Source organism: Poeciliopsis prolifica, unplaced genomic scaffold (assembly GCF_027474105.1).
Source record: "Poeciliopsis prolifica strain line A6 unplaced genomic scaffold, Auburn_PproV2 SCAFFOLD001, whole genome shotgun sequence".
In the NCBI taxonomy this organism is placed as follows: Eukaryota; Metazoa; Chordata; class Actinopteri; order Cyprinodontiformes; family Poeciliidae; genus Poeciliopsis; species Poeciliopsis prolifica.
Window position 1 is genome coordinate 23355539 of NW_026562376.1, and position 20768 is coordinate 23376306.

Here is a 20768-nt window from a genome sequence, read left to right on the forward strand (position 1 = left end):
ATTATCTTAAAATAAAGGCTGATTTAATCTGAAGGTTTTAGAGCTTTAGTCACAGTCGTGCAACGCCTTCAGGAGACTGAGTCATATTGCATTTTGGAGCTTAAGGAAGCTGTTATAAGGATGGCTGCTACTCAGCAAAAAGATCCAGAGTTTAAATCCGTTCTTTCTGGAGTTTACAATGTCTTCCTGTGCGTGTGTAGTTTTTCTCTTGGATCTGCTGCCACCAGGCATTAACATCCCTGTTAAGTGCATCAGCCACTCTACTGTTATTTTCCAAACATTGCACAGACAAGTAGCTCCTATAATGAGCTCAGCAGATGCACCGTTTCACCAGGTGTTTGCTAATTGCTGCTGTCTAGTCTGAAGGAGCAGAGTGGGTGAATAGTGAGGGAGGGCTGCTCTATGGAGCTGAGGAGCTTGGAAACTTCAGCTACTGAGGTGGAGCTTTGTCCTCGAAGGCGGGGCTACGCTCACCCAGGTGTTTTGCACAGCTGAATGGTTGCCATAGAGACTCAATGATTTCTCAAACATGCATAAAAGAGTCAAAGCAACACTCCAGGTATGTTTTGTTGAGAGAATAACATTATAACATGATGTGAAGCTTGGAAAAATGTTGATAACGCTGCCCCTTTAAAGAAAAACTGTTTAAAACAGAGTGACACAACTAACCCAACTACAAACTAAACATAAGACTGAGTGTGAAAACTATACAGTAACAAGGACATTTGACTCTTATTAGAGTACTTTCGCTCTAAAAGTACTCTAATAAAGTCTGATTTATAGCCAGAAATCAATTTCTGATGAATCTTAATCCATAGGCAAAGACCAGTTCATTGCTATTCCTGGGTTTGTTTGCATCTTGTTACTTTTTAAAAACCCCCATCAGAAATGTTCAGCAGAGTTGAGGTCAGGCGTTATGATGGCCTCTGCTGTATCTTGGATTTGGGGTATGATTGGGGATCATTGTTCAGTTTGAGGGACCAGCGACACCAACACTCCAGCTTCCTCACAGATGGCATCATTTTTTCTCCCGTGATATCTGACCGAAGAACACAATACTGAGGGCATTGTATTTTTTTCCTCAGCATATCCCAAACCGTTTTGGTCGGGAAACTACCGTGTTTTTAACCCTGTATTATTATGTTCCCGTTAAATATCTTACGGTTGCACCGCACGGTGATGTTTCCCGTTAAGTCCAAAACTTGTCATGTCCTTCAAGAGCTCTTTGGTGACAGCGTTCTGATGATGGCTTCCTCTTCCACCAGGTGTTCCTTTAACTTTACACTTATGAACTGTTCTTTGAAATTCCTAAAATGATTGGGACCATGGCTCTCTTTTTGTGTCCCGGTCCTTGTTTGCAGTGATTGTCTTTCCTACGATGTTTCTGGACAATTCCTTTGGCTTAGCCATGCTTCTCCGTTCTGCCCTCCGTTGTGATTTGAGGGCATCAAATGGCAGATAAACGGCCCCCTCAAGATTTCGCCCATCGCTCTCGAGTGGAAAAATATTTTATGTTTTTGTACTGAGTCACGTCGAGGCCGAGCGCCGCGGCAGCAAAAGAAGAAGAAGAAAAAAGTTTGGAAAGTGGCTGATCTGGTTTGTGTGGGAGGTATGAAAGTTGAGGTGGCGTAAAAACAACAAATATTTCTGTGAGTCTGAAAGTAATAACGACAACACAGTCGGCATGTATCTTTACGACGGCCTGTCTGTGTGGCACCGCGGTGCGCGGAAAAAAAATAAATAAATCCCCGTTTGGCAGCGAGAGACAAATAAAAAGATCAAGACGGGACTTGTTAGGAGAAGTTTCCAAATGCGCAATGTTTTTGTAATATAGTTTTATGGTCTTTTAATTCCTCTTTGGCTTTTTGTTCGCTGCATAAGAGGGCAGTCAACACCACGGCGAACTGGGATCGCAGGCATCTCTGGGGTGCCACAAGTCGTGTTGTCACCATGTCATTATTTGTCACACAGCAACACAAAGGACCAAACAGAAGACGTACAAGTAGGCCAAGAAAAAGATACATGTGAATCATTTATTGTCTCTGTTGTTCCTCAGATCAGCGATGTGACGGATGGCTCTCAAGCCTGAGAAGAAAGAAGTCCTGACTAAAAAAAAAAAAAAAAACGAGCTTGGTCTTTTCCTTTGGTCGTGCTTGTGTTGATGTTTGGTGGTTTTCCTCCGAGAGTCTGGAGTCAAGTTTTCCTCTCGACGCAGTTGGACAGACCTTGAACTTGATGTTGTTTTTCTATTGGGATTTTATGGCATAAACTAAGGGATGTCAGAGGGCTTTAGTAAACAAACAGAATCACGAGGCTCAGAAGTGGTGAGGTTTCAGGCAGGGTTAGTTTACAAAACAACGGTCTAATTCAATCCTCCATCCATCATGCAACAATGGAAGGAGTTTGGTGCGACCCACCGAGACATGACTGTCCACCTCAGAGGATTTCTGACTGGACTATCATTGCCTCTGAAGAAGGCGAAGAATGTGCTCCAGTTACATACGACAACGCTGCGAAGCTGTTCCAGAAATCTCTCTGCGTTTATTTCAAATGTGACGGACAAAGAGACAAAAAAAAAGGAAGGAAAGAAGAAAAACAGGAAGGTGGGGAAAAGGTTTAGAAGGTAAGGAGAAGGAGTGAGAAGTAAGCAGAGAGAGAACACAGGTTGACACGTTTGACGTCTGTCTCTAAACCTGCAGAAAGAGAGAAAACAAAACCGAGAAACCACAACAGACAACATGTACATATTAGTGACAGTTATCGGGGTTCAATACTATTGCACACCTCACTTTCCTGATATTAATTTGTGAACATAAAGCAAACACTGCATGTCATTTTCCTTCTACGCAATAAATTAAATGCTTGTGGTTTTATCACGACAAATGCTGGAATGCTCAAGAGGTCTGAATACTTTTACAAAGCACTGTGGACCTTCATCGTCCTGCTCAAATAACGCAAAAAAACTTTCACTTTCACTTACATTGCAGTGGCAATGTAAGTGAAAGTGCTGCGTGTTGGGTATCCAAATCAGAAACCACTTCCCTCAGCCCAAAATGCAACTTCAGCATTATGTATTGCTCAAGGTTAAACTTGTTGCAGCAGTTCAGCTCAGTTCATACGAGCAAATTACAGTCTGCTGTGATCAAAGCCCAGGACTTTATTTTGTCTAATGACGCGTGGCTGACTTGGGTTCAAATCTGCGACTTTCTTCACTGCGTTCTCCTCTGCGCCTCCTGGTGGGAGGGGAGGGCGTGTCGCGGTTTCACACGAACCACCACAGGCAGGTGGGGCCCTGGCTGTGCTTGACATGCTGTTTAATTAGGTCCTCCTTCCATGGGGTGGGGAACACTGGGGTTTCCGCTATAAAACGCCTGCCTCTCCACAGTCTCGCCCCCGCTCTCATTGTCCTGTGGCATTAAGAGAGTCAGTGATGAGCAGTGGCTGTCACAGAGGGCGGGATGAGAAGTGTCCGACCACAGCTAAAGCTGGAAACAGGAAGCAGATCTTGGTGCCGCAAGTCTGGTTTGGAAAAGTCACTGGCAGAGACTTTTGACTGCCGTGTCAATGGTTGACTTGCTGTCCTTAACAACAACCTAATTCACCTTCGAGGCTCGGGACGTGCATCTCATTCCTTCATTTCCTGTTTTCACAATTTAACAACAGACAGTTAGTTTCCAGCTGTCATGGGGCGACACGCGGTGAGAAAGATTGGAAGCAAAAACAACTCTGAGTTTGTATTTTACCCAAATGAACCAGGTGTGATTAATTTTTTAGCTTACCCTTATCCATGGGCTCACCAGACGAAAGTCAGATCCTTGTCGTTGCATAACGCCGTGAAGCCACACATTCAAAACTCTACACTGATGTCTCACATTCATCAGTGCAGTGAATATTTGATGGTTGTTGACGACCCGGTGGCAGCGTCCGCGGCTCAGTGATGACTCTTGGAAGAAGGAAGCCCAATTACAAGAGTGCAGGTATAAATTTTTGTGTGGGCGTGTACCAGTATGGGAGCCACCAAGGAACTGGGAGATCGATCCAAATCAAACTGGTGTAATCTCGGCGTCGGACCAGAGCCTTCCTCTGCGCTGACCTCTTTCTTTACTCTGTTCTTCTCTTCCTATCTGCATCAGCTAATTGCCGGCAGGTCGCGGCTTATTGAGCTGCAGTCTTCTTATCTGTCTTTGATGCGATCGCTATCTACTGTCTTTGCTCCGCAGGCCTCGTTGTGGTTCACTGGGAAGATCACGAGAGGAAATTGGAGCTTTAGTTCTTCTCAGCTTTTGTTTGTTGTGAGATTTCCTTCGAAGATTGAGAGGCCGCCACTGCCCTCCGCTCCCCTCGTCCTTTTGAAAATGTCCATGGAGAGCGCCTAATGCTCCACGCTTCTGCTTCCTCCACACTTTTCTCATCTAGGGTTGTTTTCTGTTGGCTTAACCTTTCATTGTTTTATTTGACTGGCAGTGTCCGTTCCTCATAACTTCATCCACTGCGAGAAAAGAAGGAGGAAATAAAACTGTCTCACTCAACATGTTAAACACATGAAGTTTTTTTACCTAATATGTGCAAAAACGAAAGGAAGCATAATTTGCTTAACTGTGAAGTAGGAAAAGCAGGTTTAACTCTTTTAACCTTTGACATTGGCTGCCACTCAGTACGTTCAGCTAGAAAAAATATACATGGCGACAACGTTCACTCTGACGCCGAACCTTGAAGTTGACTTTGTTGTCGGCTGAGCTGGAGCAGACCGACGAGGTGCAACACATCTGCGTTCTTCCGTCGTATTTTTAATTGATGAAACGCGTCAATTGATGTGGAACCTGACGATATTGTTAGGGTCGACCACTTCATAGAGTTATTTTGGTTTCTCAGATATTATATATAGCGTTGTGCTTCCTTTGGACAAACAGTGACGTAAAACCCAACGTCCCCCTGCAGTTGATGACCTGTAAACAGGAGCAAAAGCACTTGAACTGCCGCATATAAGGATCCTTTGTTAACGTAGGTCCTTCTGAGTATTAAACTCATTACAAAGCCGCATACACCAAGCCATTTCTCTGGATATGCTATCTTAAATGAGACTTGGCAGACTGTTTGCCGGGTCTAATTACGCAGAAAACTTTCTCCAGTGTTTGCTTTTTATACCCAAAGAGCAAAGAAAAGCACAGAAAATGTTTTCTCTTTTTAAAAAAACGCCACGTGTGCGCTGCTCGGCCTGCACGTACGGAACATTTCTTGCATACCGTGCTGATATTTACTTGTCATGTTGAGCGCATGTGACTCCCATTACTCCTGCGCCTTTAAATCAGTGGTCAGTCAAAGGAAAAGTCCCACCCTGGAAGAACGACCTGGGCAGGACTTGTACCCTCCACCCAGGATTGTGCGACTTTAAACCCACACACTGACGCAGCCAACCTGACACACTCCCACCTCTTAATGTCAAACAGCTGCAGGGTTGACCTGGGAGGAGCTGCCCTGCTTGTAGAAACCCAAGATCATTTCACTCTGAAGCCCATTTCTGAGTTCAAGAAATGTCTCTCTGGGTTCAAGTCTGGATTGTTCCTTCGAGTCTTAGCCAGGCGTAAGCAGCAACTCAGACACGAGGCGTCTGAGGCGTCACATCACCTGCAAAATGTTGTCAATATTTCGCCAAAGTAAAAAACAACACAATTTTGTAATTCCGTTAAAAAACAAATACAATTAAAATTGCACGTGAGTGAGTTTCTTCATGTGACAAGTCTTTGAAACACTCGCCACACCATCATCCTTCCACTACTTCCTGCTGTCGTCTTCGTGGTTTGTGCCAGTGGCGACTTCTGTCAGATTTAGTTGCGCAGAAGAGACTTTCTGAATCTCCTGAAATGAGACTGCTTCATCTTTTCTCTGAAATCATTTTTTCCTGTAGGAACTTCTTGCCGTTGCTAACAGATGATTTGACTTTTTGTGAACTTCCCTCACAAAAACAACTAAACTAAGTATCACGGATAAAATGGCTCGTTCTTAGAAAAATGTACATTTCCTAAATTTGAACGGGTCTTTGAGGTGAGCGGATCCTGAAGAACCAGTTCCCTCCTCAGAGCCGCGAGTCCCGTCTACCAGAGATGCAGCAATGACACTAGAGACCGTCTAATGCGAGACCACATGCAGGTTTGTGGTTGGCCTGAAATACCGGGTCAAATGTTGGGTCAAACTTCAAAAGCTCGCTCACGTAATTCACGACGCTTCCAGAAAACAACGTGTTTCTGCAGAGCCTGCCAACAGATCCAATGCCCAGGCTGTAACTCCTTTTGCCAGCTGTGTTGATAAAACATTTTCATCCCGGCGATATGTCGTTTTATGTGTGCGCTCCCTTCAGTCTGGAGGAGCCGGAGAGTTTTTTACTGACTCTGAAAGCTGGTGCGACGTAGCTGTTCGGTTGCTGCTTTATTGAGTTTTCCCCTGTGTCGTGTGGTTTTATTGCGATATTACGCTGAGTTTGAGTAGCTCCAGGCAAGCAGCGTGGAGAGTTCAGCGCTCTGTGTGTGTGCACTGCTGTCGCTGTCGTCGCTGAAGCCCATCCGCAGAGCTCGGTCGTCCTGCTTTGTTGTGAAAGTTGGAAGAAGCGAAACTCCATGGCGGGTTCAGTAAAAGTGCTCTGCGTTTGTAGCAAGGGGTGTGTGACGCTTTGCATTGTGACTGCTGGAGTCTGTAAAAAAACAAAGCAAGCCCAGGAGTAAGGGTTTTGCTCCACTGTGTTTTTTGCTGATGTGGTTGGGATTATTTTTAGACATGGAATGTTCCATGGTTTATTAGTTTATTTTGAATCTCAAGTTGAAGTTGTTGTCTCATTAAAAAAAATAGACAAAACCAGTCCAGTGCTTTTTCATATTTTCCATTACAACCGCTAATTCTGGGTAAATCCAACCAGAGCAAAGGAGCGAGTCTGAAGCTGGTGGGAAAAAAAAGGCTCGCCAAACAGAAATCCTACAACCGCTAAATTCTGGTGGCACTCGCTTTTTGCTCACATGTTGTGAAGAAGAAAGCTGCGCTCAGCGTCTCCTTCAGAGGTTTCCAGGTTGAAGCATCGAGTAATACTTGATGCAGCGCCGCCACAGGCGAGGGGGTGGAACTGCTTGCTTAACGTCTCTGGTCTGCTTAACACTAATGTTTAAATTTTGGTCCTGAACTAAGTCTATGTATATGATTATCAGGTTTGTTTGTCCTGTCAGCATGTTTTCATATCTGAGCTGTGGATCTTTGTACCGCCTCCACAGATACCAAAGGCCTCTTTGCATCTTCTCTCATTAATGTCAATTTGGGTGAACATTTGTATTTGTACCATAACGTTCACATTGTGAATGATGGATTGAACAGAGCTCTTTAACAGAGTTTGGGATGCGGGTCTATCATGTAACCCAATTTGAAAGTTTCTCTCTATTCAAAAGGACAGATTTTGATTTCAATCCTCTAGTTTAGCGTTGATCTGTCATGTGACGTCCGTTGCCGTTTGTGGCTGCGAAACAACAGAACATGGCGATACCAGCGCTGTGGGGACGCCACTGCTGCTTCAGAGGAATAATCTCATCTGTCCTACACTAGGGTTCTCAAAACTGACTGCTCTTCGTCACCGATTGGACTTTCTTTGCTTTCTTGCCTCGAGGAATGCTCCGTCAGTGAAACTATGCGTATGGTTTGGGTGTGGTTGCAGTCACACCCATCAATCTTGTCATTTTGCACGCCACACAAGATTGTAATTTTTCTTCCAAATAACCAGCCTCCTCTGATATGATTTTTATTATTATATTATTTAGAATTGGACCAAAACTTAAGTGAAATGAAAGCTTTACAAAATGCAGTGGGATGTGAGAAGGCTTCACCGGGATGACAGACTATAAAGTTAGCAACATGTGTCAAGAGGCTTTGACTGATTATAGTTACATACCCTGTTTTTACCTTACCACAATGTAAGCCTACCTTCAATTACGTCTGTCTGACTCGCTGTTCACCATGTGGCGTGTATACGTGTGTGTGTGTGTGTGTGTGTGTGTGTGTGTGTGTGTTGGGCTTCTTTTCGAGCTTAGCTCATTCATTATTTAGCAGCTCCTGATGTTTTGCTTGCTCACTGCTCGGGTGTCAGGTGCCTGCTGGGTCCTCTTCGCTCTTCCCGGCTGGATCTCGTTCTGCTCTGTCTTCTCTGTTTTGAGTTCCCCGCCCCACACCGACACGTTCACTCTGAAACTCTCTGGTTAGTTGTGCGTGTTGTTGGGGTGTTTTTTGTAATTATTTTTTTTCTCACAAAGTCTAGCCTTTTTTAATTAATTTGTTCAGCTAACTGTAGATGAAATTGGGAAACCTCAAAAGCGTTTGGATAATTGTCGCGGTGTAATACGGGAGATGTTGAACGTCTCGTGAGGTAACGGAGCCACTATCTTATTTTTTCCTATTTGTCTTTTGGAAAATCCGAGCTATGAGTAATTTTTATGGCTCCCTATAAAGAAGCAAGAAGATGGTGTGTTCACATTGGCAGACTTGTGGTAAGGCGGTAAAGTTATTTGCGCAGCTGAATGTAATCTTTACTGGGCCCGGGGTTCACTGGGCGCCTCGGGGAACTGCTGTCATTATTCTTGCCTTAAAGGGGAAGTATTATGTGAAATCAAGGACTCATCTTCTCGGTGCGGTGCTGGTGAAAACGTTGCTGAAGGGTTTATAGAGGAGCCATGCTATGTTGACTTTCTGAAAGAGCAGGAGTTTCTTAAAGAGACAGAGGCCTAATTTCAGGGAGTTATATCACAAAGTAAATTTTCTCTAGCTATGTTTTATATAACAACAGAAAGCCACAGTTACTTGGTTGTGCTGTGGATACATGACAGGGTGACACCACATGTGTAAGATCCCGCCCTCCAGGAAGAAGATGGGGGGGCGGGATCTTACGATGTTTACGTTGGATTTAGCTGTCAAGGTGTCAACATAATGCGCTGAATCTTAAATGTACGCGTGACGTATAAAAGAAAAGGGGCACACTGCTTTGCTACTAACAAGGTCCAACGGTTTCACGTTTCACAGATCAGGAAGAAGTTTTAAAAATAGCAAGGGAGTGAGAAGTAGGTTAGTTACGCTAGCTTGACTTTGACAACCTTACCATGTAGATGTGCTGCAGAATTTGGTGCGTTTTGGTTGAGTTGGAAAAAAAAAGGCATCCCACAGATCAACTCTCTCTATCAGTAGAGCAGGTGTTTAAATCAACCACCGCTGTGTTCAGACAATCACTGGAATCATGACACTGTAACAGACTAAAAGTTGTTCTAAATGTTTGCACGTTTATTGGTCTTGCATCCCGATGTATTAGCGGCGCTGCCGTCAGTTCGTTGCTATAGTAACGGGTCTGTGTGCAGCGTAGTCTTATGTAAAATCAATGATGCATCTTCTCAGAGCAGAGTTGGTGAAAACGTTGCTAAAGGGATAACAGAGGAGCCATATTATGATGACTTCCTGAAAGAGCAGGAGCTTCTTAAAGAGACAGAGGCCTAATTTCAACCCAGAAAGTGAGAAAAAAGATTGCAGGTGGCTTTGAGTTATTCTTCAGTCATTTTCCTGCATCATTTTCCCCTTGCTGTGTTGCAGTGCACTGAATTAATTACACCTACATCTCCAGGTTTCATTTGGTTAACTGAATTGTTCTACTACAGGCCCTGGATGGCGCGTAACAGAATCGTCTTTTTGCCCTCCAGCGTTGTACACATGCACAAAATTCCCGGATGTAAACAATAACGTTCGTTACATCTGGAAAATACATAATACCGGCCCTTTAAAATGATAGAAGAGCAGTCCCAGCCCACATGAATTAGTGCAACATTTTGCAGGATGACCTAATGCTGAACCATGAATGAAGCTGTAAGTTTATACATGAATGTGTGTGTGTGTGTGTGTGTGCGCGTGTGTGGTGGGGGTGTGTGTGTGTGTGTGTGTGTGTGTGTGTGTGTGTGTGGGTGTGGGTGCAACTCAACCCCTGTGATCTCAACTGCGTCCACTGGTTGCCTAGAAAAGCTATGAAAGCATAGTATTATAGTTTTTAACTTCCACATTATGCAAAGGGAAAGAATGCTAGCCGACCCGAACAGGCAGCACCGGGTCGGCCCTTACATGGACATTAGTGCAGCCAGGAATTTTTCTAAAAAGGAACAATTTGAGGTTTTCATCAATTTCAATATTCATGCATGCAGAAACTTTAGAAAGTAATTGTGACATGCTAAAAAAAAATCCTCTAATGTCTGGTAAAGTCTTTTAGAGTGTTTTTATTATAACTTCTCAAATATCTGATGTCAGCTTGGATAAAGGATGCATGCCTTCCCCCCGCAAATTACACAAAATTACTTTTCCAGTTCTTTTCTAAATATACTTAAGGCCTATTGCTCGGCATATTGCGTCTTGCAAAACTTGAGAACACTCTGGTTTTATTTAGGATCAACTTAAGACCCAAGCAAATGTCAGATGGGGAAGGCATGAGGAGCAGGAGTGGAAGGGAGCGAAAGTGTAGCTGAGCTGTCAGGTCGTCTGCTTAGAGAGCATTTTAAGGGCCAATAAGCTCTCACTGCATCTGCAGACGCCAGACAAAGAAGGTGAAAGACATTCAGCTTCTTTGTACTTCAAAAACCAGATTTGGGGCCAGTCAGACCGACTTGTATCACCTACTAATTCTTACATTTATGTCAATACATCTGCACAAAACTGCAGCTAGAAGAATGTATCTGCTAGTGTGTCCCTCTGCAAACTTTTGATAACTCCTGACTGCTTCATTTCTCATCGAAACAGGCTGAAGGAAACCGGGAAGAATGCTTTGTCGAGTAATGAAAACAGCCGTGTCTTTACCAGAGACTGAAACTCCTGCACAGTCACTTTTTGTTTGTCTTTGTTTTTAGCATTCAGTGACTTGAAATCTGCTTTGGTACAAGAGTTCATCAGAGTTGAGGTGTTTCCTCACAGAAGCAACAGGAAATCTCATTACGACGAGAAACATTTTAGGCTCTTTAAACTTGTGACAGCGAGGCAGTTTTCTGTGTTTAACATTTTTTGTCCTTTTGAGATGTAAAGATGTTGTCACATACATTGGTTCATCAGTCGCCCAAGAACCATTATATCTCTGATCCAACAGATGAGCTGTTGCTTCAAATCACAGAAGTTAACAGATTTCTGTAACGTCTCATAGGAATAGACGGTGCATTGTTTATAATGTTTTGCCTGATCGGCGTGTGCTGTACTGCGTTTTCACTGCAAGCCCCAAAGAGACCTTAGCTGATTAAAACAGAACTCCAAAATCTCTACATTTCTGCAATCAAATAAGAAATGTTTCTACTGTGAAACTTTTCCAGTCAAAAACTCCCCATTGTGAAGAACTGCAAGTGACAAGAGGGTTTGTGTCGCTTTTTTCTTACCTGTATGAATCCACAGTCCATCTCCGTCTGTCATCTTCTCCACATTTCCACTTCCTGTAACTTTTTTTTTATTGCCCCCCCCCCCACCCTCTTATTGTTTTAAAAATACACGGGGGGAAAAGGAAGAAATGCAATGTCTCCATCCTCCCACACATTTTATTCCTGACATCACAGCGTGCCACGTTGAAACCTGTGACGCCACCGAGCCCCATCATCCTCCCTGAGACGTGTCAGGATGTTGACATTATTTTTCTATCATTAGCCAACCTGAGCTACAGCGCAGCTTTAGCAGAATGTGCTGTTGTGTGTCTTTGTGTTTCCGTCCGATCTGATGGGAGCTGCCCGGGTTTACTCCGGGTTCTGGACCTGATCATTAACAGACCGTGGGAAGAACTGTGGAAGATGTCGAGCTTTTTTTTTTTTTTTTCCTTACAGCAGTTATCAGAAACGACAAATACGCATTTGACTGTTTTTGGTCCCTATATTCAAGTGACATGAATATCTACGCAAAGTCAGATGTGAAAAAAAAAAATTAACGCTTTAAACACCTTATGGACCTGTTTGGGGTCCAAAGTGCGGCAGATGGGCCACTTGTGGCCATTGGACTGATTTTGCAATTTTGGATGGTGAGGTAATATTGATATGGCTAAAATTTGTAATCAGAGAAAAACTATTTCCGACATAATCTCATTACAATGGAAAATGTCCAATACGACACAAAGTATTTCACCTTTTTATAAAAGTATTTATCTTTTTTACATTAAAGTTCATGGCGGCTGACATTCTGTTGGTATCAGTTTCAAAGTACCAACATGTATTTGAAACAAATCAAACGTGGCCATTATTTAATGTGTTGTGGGAAAAAACAAGGACATAACATGTTGCAAACTTTAAATCCTCGGGAGGTTGGGCTTCATTAATGCTTGTGTCTTCGATCACTTCAAAGTTCTTTATTGTTTGAAGAATCTTGCCATGTACAGTTAATTTCTCTGCGTTCATTAGCGTTGGAAAGATCTTGGCATTCAGGTTTCTCTGGTGTTTGGTTTCTGGTTTTTTGTCACACTGGCCCTGTTTAGTCCACTTTAATCCAACTCTAATTTGTTGGGGTACAAAGTCCGGTCGGTTGGGAAAGGAGTGAATATCGAACTTCAATGCGGACCAAGAAACCGAACCGTGTCTTGTCCAAAAGCCCAAGTCTCGCTTCGGTTTCAGTAAACTCTGATGCATTTGAAACATTAGTTGGCCCAGGAAGGTATCATTGTTCTCCCAATCAATCAAGGATTTTCTGTCTTGCTAAAATCCAAAATAGGCTGAGAGGAAATTCCTTTCCATGTTTTGTTTTCACATCCCAGTAAAAAACACTTTAAACTGTGGGAGCGCTGTAACAGGAAACGTTTTAGTTTTTGAACCGTAACATTTTAAGACCTTAGGGTTGGGGTTTGGGTTAGGGTTGCCCGTGTCTCATTTCCACGAGGTTTGGTTAGTACACAGTCAAGAAGTGGGGAATGTCCCACCAGGATCAAAAGTTCATCACAGGGCAAACGCTGAGACAAACATCCAGCCCTGCCTGAAAATGCAGGCTGTCACTTAAAATAGGTTTTCCATGCCAGTGCTATCTGAGGAATGCTCTGCATTTAGCTGTAGTAAGATAGTGGCGAGGTTGTTGTGTCTGGACACAAACATCATGAACTCTGAAGGTTTCTACAGAATGATTGTAATAAAGTAGTGGCAGCCTTTGTAAAGTGCACCGCTTTGCGAAACAGCATTTCGTTTTTTGATTAGGCTGAGTGCGTATAAGCTGACAAAACCTTACTTTTTGCTTAGTTTTAGCTTGAGTCATTCGATTAATCCAGGTCGTCTCGTACTTCTGCTTTCTCTTCACATCTTTTTCCATCACATTCTGAAATAGTAGCAGTTCAATTGCAATGTCGACATCCAATCCACTGTTTGTCAGTTTTGTGATAAATGAGGGGAAACTTGCGTTGACTCACCGAGCATTAAAGCTATCGGGGCGTTATATGCTGTGTGGCTTTCTCTGTCCAAGCACAAGGCCCCACTTTGAGCTAACCCACTTCATGTGTGGGATGGGAATGCTGACTCCATGGCTCAGCACAACCGTCTTCCAGCTTGTTCCCACCCAGGCAATCATACAGGGTCGATCTCGCTCTCTTTTTGTCCCCACATGACAGCTCTGTGGTGAGACTGCGACCGCTGTCTTCCCCTGTGAATCCAGTCTCCATCCGCATGAGACGAGGACAGCAGCGTTATTGAGAGGCCAGTCCACAGGGTGTCCACCTTCCTAAAAACTGAAAGGCAACCGGCGTAGCAGAGGCTTCCCATTCGCTGGAGCGTCAGGTGAACGAAGGGACATTGTAGTGTTTTGAACTAGAGCTGTATGGAAACGAATCCAAACTACATGAAACATAATCAGGGCCGCTGAAGACTCGGGAGTATCACAGCTCTCACTTCATCTTGAACTCCATCGCGCCGATTCTTGCCAGCGCTGACCTCTGAGAAATGGTGAGTGGTTTTACTTGTTCCTCCTGCTCCACCATGTTTGACTTCTCTGATCGACTTGAACACAAACACAAAGCTTTTGGCATGACAGTGAAGCAGAACCCGACAACTGTGGTATTTTGTTTTCTGCAAATCAAGTTTTGGATTCATTCGGTGGTTTTAACCAGAGGTATTCTATTTTACCACAGCTTATATAAGGAAGACTGAACTTCTTTTTTCTTCTTTTTAAAATAAAGTGATATGGCAAGTTTTGTGGAACAAAAGAAGGGAAATACGAGAAAAGAGGGTCTCACTTTGCCTCTCTATTGAATTCCCATGTCTATGGCTTCAATGCTTACTTTGATTCCTCCGCTGACGTTTTTTTTTTTTGACCGGGCCAATTAGGGAAGAGAAGGAGACGCTGTTACCCAATGACGTTGATTTTCTGAGCTGTGTTTGGATTGTAGTTTGCCTACAGTTCTAGCAATGGCAGCAGAGGAAGTTAGCGAAGCTGTTCTGTCCATGTTGGTCACACTACAAAACTGTGACCTTCCTAAAGTAATTGTTTTTCCAAAAGTGAAAAAAAAAAATACATCACTTATTTCTTATGAAAAAAATGACATAAAAAATGATTTTAGGAAGGTGACAAAATATTGAGTTAACGTTGACAGCCGTTGGTTTGGTGCTTGTCTCTTTGCTTGTTTACATTGCAGTCAATGTCCCATTCATGGCGTTAAAACCAGATATTGGGTCAAATTTAAAACCTCAACAGAGTCCACGCCATCGCTTCTTGATAGCCGAGCGTCCAGACCTGTTGGACGAAGCGAAGCGTCGACCCGAGCGACTGGTTTCTACCAGGGTCGGTCTTAACGAAACATGTTTGGACTGTTACTTCCTGGTGTTCGTGGATTTTTTAGTAGCTCGTAAATTCAAACAATTTGTGAAAAATCAATGTCTTCAAACATCTGAGAAGAAGTGAAGAACAAGGTAAAAAATGAAGAACCCACTGATATGTCGTATTTGGCGACAAATAGTTGAGTGATGAATCTTTTCACAGGAGAACTCGGTATTCAACAAAGTATCAAAAGTTATTTGAAACACCGATGCTGTAATATCAGTAGGGCTGAGCTGGGAGTTTTATTGCGATATTGTGTGATGATAATAATAATTGTGATTTACAAAGACCCATCTACTTCTTTATTTATATAACCTAACTGCACACAGCACCTGCATTTAATTATATTTCTTAATGCACTGATATTTGTTGACTCTCTTGTGGTAAAAAAAAAAACAACAACAAAAATAACATTTCAGATAAGACTGTCATCTTTGTTTTCTCTTAACATAATTAACTGTAATGAATAGAAACAATTATAAATGAACAGTTTTTTATCAAGGTAATTAATAAATGACCAACAATGCAATAGATGCTTATCTTTAACTGCAAGTGACAGAAACATGGAAACAATGATGTAAAGACATTGCAGTTCATTCAACACATATGTTCAGTACATCTCTGAACACACCTACTGATTGCTCCTACATATAAGTCTATGAGCCGTTGTTATTACTCTCAGCGTGTGACTCAGACAGAGGTGTCCTTTGTTTGACTTACCTTCAAACCACAGGGGGGGACCAGGACCCTCTGGGCCAGCTCAGGTTTCAGCCGGGACATAAAAAGAAATGTTTGGGACAGAAAAAAAAAATACTACTGTTGTTACTGACCACATGGTCAGGAAACCTCCTGTGTTACTTTCAGCCCTGGTGACCGGGAGCGCAGCGCGGTCTTGATTTTATTAAAAGTGCAGCTTCGGGGGTTTTCTGTGTGACGTTTGAGCCAGAGGTTTATGTGTGTTCATTGCAGACATGAATGTTTGTCGTTTTTATTTGAGAACAACTCGGAAAGCTCTCCTTTTTTCTCTGTGTCGGTTACGCGACGCCCAGACCCGTTAACATAGAAACCGACTGACAACAGCTCCACCGATGCATCGGCATTTAACACCAAAAAAACACTCAAAACGTATACTATGTATTAAATTTACTACCTATGAATATGTACAAAGTATATATTTGTGCAATTTTGACAATATGACATACTTCGTACAATAATTTTTCACCAGGGCAGATATATATTGTACTTAAGTATTCCATAACAAGCTTAGCTCTCCAAGGAACTTTTTGTAAGGTCTGAAATCACATTCATGACGGCAAGAATATGTAAATGTTTTACCGGAAGTTTGGAAATCCGAGCAAAGAGACACCGTCTGTGGACATTGTTTGTGGACACCGTCTGTGGACACCGTTTGTGGACACCGTCCACATTAAAATAAGAGCATAGAACCGAAACAGAACCATGTGAGGTGGCTCACGACACAGGGCCAAGTGATCACTTTCAGAGTAATGGTCCTTAACGCAGCACTTAGTGACACACTCTAAGTGTCCAGGACTAAATTGCTTGATTGAACAACTCATCTTCATTTATAGGCTAATCCACAGAAGAGCGCTATAATGAGCCGAAGGCTCATGTAATGGAATCTGCAGCGACTCCGACTTGATAGCTTTGACCCTTTCCACAATTATTGGGCCAGTATGATTCATCCACACTTTCGTTGCGACAGTTGTAACAGGTAAATTAACCTGCATCCACTCTTTGTTTTCTTGCGTTCTGCTCCGTTACCACAGAATCAAAAGTCGTGGATTATTCGTCCCTTTGACAGAAAACGCCTTGGTGTGCCAGTCCTCCGTGGTGCTGGCACAGCTCCGGTATCATTTCTGAATTACTGTGATGCTTTCTCTAAAAATGGCCCCAGAGGAGCTCTGCCAAGACTGCAGTTAAAAGCTCCCCCGCCCTCTTCCCTCCTCACATCCCGGTGTCTATTCTGTGTGTAGATCCAATCACCTATTCATCCATTCCGGTATTGAATCAACAAAATCACTGACTCGTTTATTCCCTCACTGTTCATAATTACGTAACTCGTGGAGCTTCGGCACGTTCAGAGCAAACAACACGACGCAGGAAGTGACTTCTGCGTTATCATTTAATTTTTCAAACCTTTAGAAACCAGTCAGCTGTTCTGTCACGTGACGTTTGGCCACTGAAGCGATCAAAAAGCTGCTCCTGTGGGATTGAAGGTTTCATTCCTCTCTCCTCTCAAGTGTTTTTGGTCCTTTTCTCTTCCTGAAGCTGTGCGCCGTGTATTTATAAAAACAAATATCTCCCCCATATCATTAAAAAAAAAAAAATCATAGACACGGGATTGGTTTCAGGAAAGTTTTCATCCACACAAATATCTACAAATACACCACTGAGCTCTGTTTTTAACATGCCAAACACGTAGGGGGCAGTATAACACAAAGCTAACACCTATGTGAGCCAATCAAATTGCTTCAAAACAACCAGGACTTCCTGTTAGGAATTGATTAACACTTAGTAGCTGGAGGCTTCGACTCTGTTGAAGTTTTAAAAGTTATCCGCCGCTAACGAGGCGGCTGATAATGATGAATCAGCATCTCCTCCACTGCCGTCGCTAAAACTACAAGCAGATTATAATTCTTAAACAGCACAGAAAATCAACATCATCGTTCACAACTGCTTCTGTTCGCTGATTGGCCCAGTTGAAATTCTACCGAAGAAATCCAAGTGAATTTGAGGAAACCCAGACGGCGAACAGAAGGGAGTTAGAGCTGAGCAAAACCACGTAGGAAGGCAACGGCCACGCTAGAAACATGACACTCGGTTTCCCAATGTGCACACTAAACAAATCCACTTTTCAGAAATAAGTTTCTGGTGAAATAAAACAAGAGTTTTCGTATGGATAAAAGGCGAAAACACATACAAATGAATATGTTTTCACAGGTAGATGTTCACGTGTGGACTGGGCCTAAATTTATTGGCAACAGGAAACTTTGTGTTGTCACAAAAGTACAGGAAAATATCCGAGGTAGGACAAAAAAAAGGTCTCATTTGCTTAACTGCCTGCTAATAAACTAATAATAATTTCTAATAAATTTACGATAAACATAAAGCATGCAGTCACACCTCTGGAAGACATCATTAACTAAAAGGGTTGGAGCACGGCACAGACAGGAGGTTGGGGGGGATGTGGGGAGACAAACTGTGGCTTCTCCCAATTGAAGATGGACTAATCTAAGTGGGATTCATCAATAAAACAGTGGAATAAAGTTGCGGGCACTTAGAAGCGTCAGCCTCCTTGCTCAAAAAAAAAAAAAAAACCAGTCACTGGCTGGCAGCCAGCCAATAAATTAGAAGATAAGAAATATTATTCCACTGGCACACCAGTGGGTTACTTCTATTTAAAGGGGAGGTGGGGGTGCGGGTTATTGATAATGAAATTACTTGGAGGGGGGAAAAAGCTCTTTGACAAGAATAGAATGCTTGGAGGTAGATCAATAAGGAGATATTGTTGTGGACAACGCTGCAGCGGCAGGGAAACGGCTCAGAGGATGCAGGATATGTAATCAGACGGTGTGTGTGTGTGTGTGTGTGTGTGTGCGTGTGTGTGTGTGTGTGTGTGTGTGTGTGTGTGTGTATGTGTATGTGTGATGCTTTCCTTCCTACAGTGGATTCAGAAAATTGTTGACCGCTGATGCAAATTTGAGCTGAAAAGATAACAAAAAAAATCACAAATATTGTGCATCCTTTGTGATTATGATATATGTTGCATTTCAGATGCTGAACTGAAGTAAAATGGCCTCGGAGAGAACGCCGACCCCTCAGAGCAGCTCCAGGCAGAGCAGCTCTCTCTCGTCGTCGCCGATGAGGCAAGTGGCAAGTGTTCGCTAAATAAAGACGCTGGCTTGAAGGAACGCCGGTCGGGGAGGCAGGAAGGGGTAGTTCAGGATCTTTCGGTGGTTTGGGAAGACCAACACAGATTTTCACTGTTTCAAAACAACTGCGGCTGGTGTGAGGTGATCTATGGGTTTAGAAATCAGGCATGAATGGTTTGGAGCACAAGAACATCAGATCACCTAAGGTTCTGCATGCACACACTTCCTGAGTGACAACTCAGTCATTTATAATTTTCCAAAGACACTCAGATGATCCACTGTGTTTTTCCACCTGTGGTCTAACATCCTTATTTTATGACAATAATTATGTCGATTCTTGAGCCAATTTTTTTCCCCCTCTGACATTCTGGAGGACGCTCTGATTTTCAGGACGTCTCTCTTAATAATCTGAAGAGGTCTACCTGTCGTGTGGGGTGTGGAAAGAGTGATCTGGTCCATTCAGAAGGCGTTCAGAAATCTGGGACATTCATCATGATCGACTGTCTTAGCCCGATACGCACCATGCATGATGCTCCCTGATGATACACAAGCACGCAGTCTGCTAGCCAATCAGAAAGCAAGTTCACGGAGACACCAAGGAGAAACCAAAATACGCAAAGACAAGACAACTGCAATGGGCAACAGAGAGTCCAGTGGACACTAGGGACATCGCTGTTATGTATAGTCCATAAACTACACTACCGCCATGTTTGTCTACTCTGAACTCACGTTTGGTCGTAGTGCGCTGAATAAACTTGGACTTGAGATCAGTGGAGCTGTCACCGAGGGCGTAGACAACTGGGCGCGCAAACAAAGAAGAGATGTAAATGACTTCTTTGCCTTTATCTCTTGCTCCCCTCTACCATAAGTCCCTTTTGTGCTGCGCCTGGCTCACTAACACTCAATAAATCAAGTGACAAAAACCGCCCAACGGCTTAATTGTGTTCAAATAAATTGCAAACCCAGATGGGAAACGATCTTTCATTTGCCGTCCGTGTCTCACGCACGTCTTTGTCAAACTTTTCTGCAGCACAATCAAACCCAGATCGGCTTCTCTGCCCAATCTGCAATTATTCAATCGGGAAAAGTCTGACAATTGTTGTGTCTTTGTATTCTGATGTGAGGCATAGTGTGTGTGGGTAAAAAATGAATATAAGGCAAGTGTCGCGGCCTTCTTTTTCCAAAAACCCATATTTCAACAAAGGCTGTGGGTGTCAACAGGTGGTTTGATTTGAACGCATGTCCGACTTGATTGTTTCGGAAAAATATAAATGATTTATTTCTTGTAATTTTTGTTCTATTGAACGTTTTCCATTCCAAGACAATTATGTTGATAGTAATTTGACTCTTGATTAAAAATAAAAAGTATGAATATTCATATTAAGACCATTGCGAGCAGAAAACAATTGTAGTAAATTTCCACTTTTAAACAAATCAGAGTTGAAAAGTGAAACATTTGCTAGAAAAAAATGTTTCTAAGGTTTTTCAAACAATTTTTGTTGAGTTTTTGAAACTCCGAAATTTCCACTTTTTTTTTTCTTCTTAAAAACTTTTGAGATCAATTGAAAAATTCTTGAAAATTTTCAACTTGAGGTAGTCATGTTGAAAAAAATCTGTAAACTCTGCCAAGGAGAAACAATTAGATTTTTGTGATTTATTTCATGGTTTCCTGAGACGAATCTGATGATTTACCCTGAACAACAAAGTCTTAGTGAAAAATCACCATCTTTATTTTTTAACATGAGGTGAAAATGTCTTTTTGTGAGTGACCTGCTTCAAGGTTGTTATAAAAACTACTTATAATTTGACAAACGAGCGTCTTTTGCAACGTTTATTCCAACTTTCTGAGTTGTACCTCAGTTGCATCTCAAGGCTGTTTGACTCGTTCATCAAGTCCTCAGAATCAATCAAGCCAAAGAGGCCTATTTTTTTGCTAGACTTTCTATTCATCTCTTTTATTGGCAACCTAAGAAACGATATTTGACAAATAAAACATAGGAGCGCTCACATTGCAATCTGTTTCATATCTTCCTGTATCCAGATCAGAGACAGTCTGCCAATAGAGGATTTCATAAA

General features: G+C 42.6%; 1 protein-coding gene across 5 annotated transcripts in view; it reads left to right on the plus strand.

The window, feature by feature from the left end:
- Nucleotides 1-20768, plus strand: part of LOC129366128 (protein inscuteable homolog) — a 49184-nt gene that overhangs the window by 1415 nt on the left and 27001 nt on the right. Inside the window, exons 2-3 of one of the 5 annotated variants that reach the window (XM_055039809.1) lie at nucleotides 13598-13928; nucleotides 18595-18686. In XM_055039809.1, coding sequence (XP_054895784.1) covers nucleotides 18613-18686 — 74 coding nt within the window. In that variant the 5' untranslated portion in view covers nucleotides 13598-13928; nucleotides 18595-18612. Of the gene's footprint in view, nucleotides 1-6636; nucleotides 6653-8178; nucleotides 8393-8438; nucleotides 8514-13597; nucleotides 13929-18594; nucleotides 18687-20768 lie in introns of those variants that run through there. The other 4 variants (XM_055039834.1, XM_055039817.1, XM_055039825.1 and 1 more) reach the window with 4 other exon arrangements.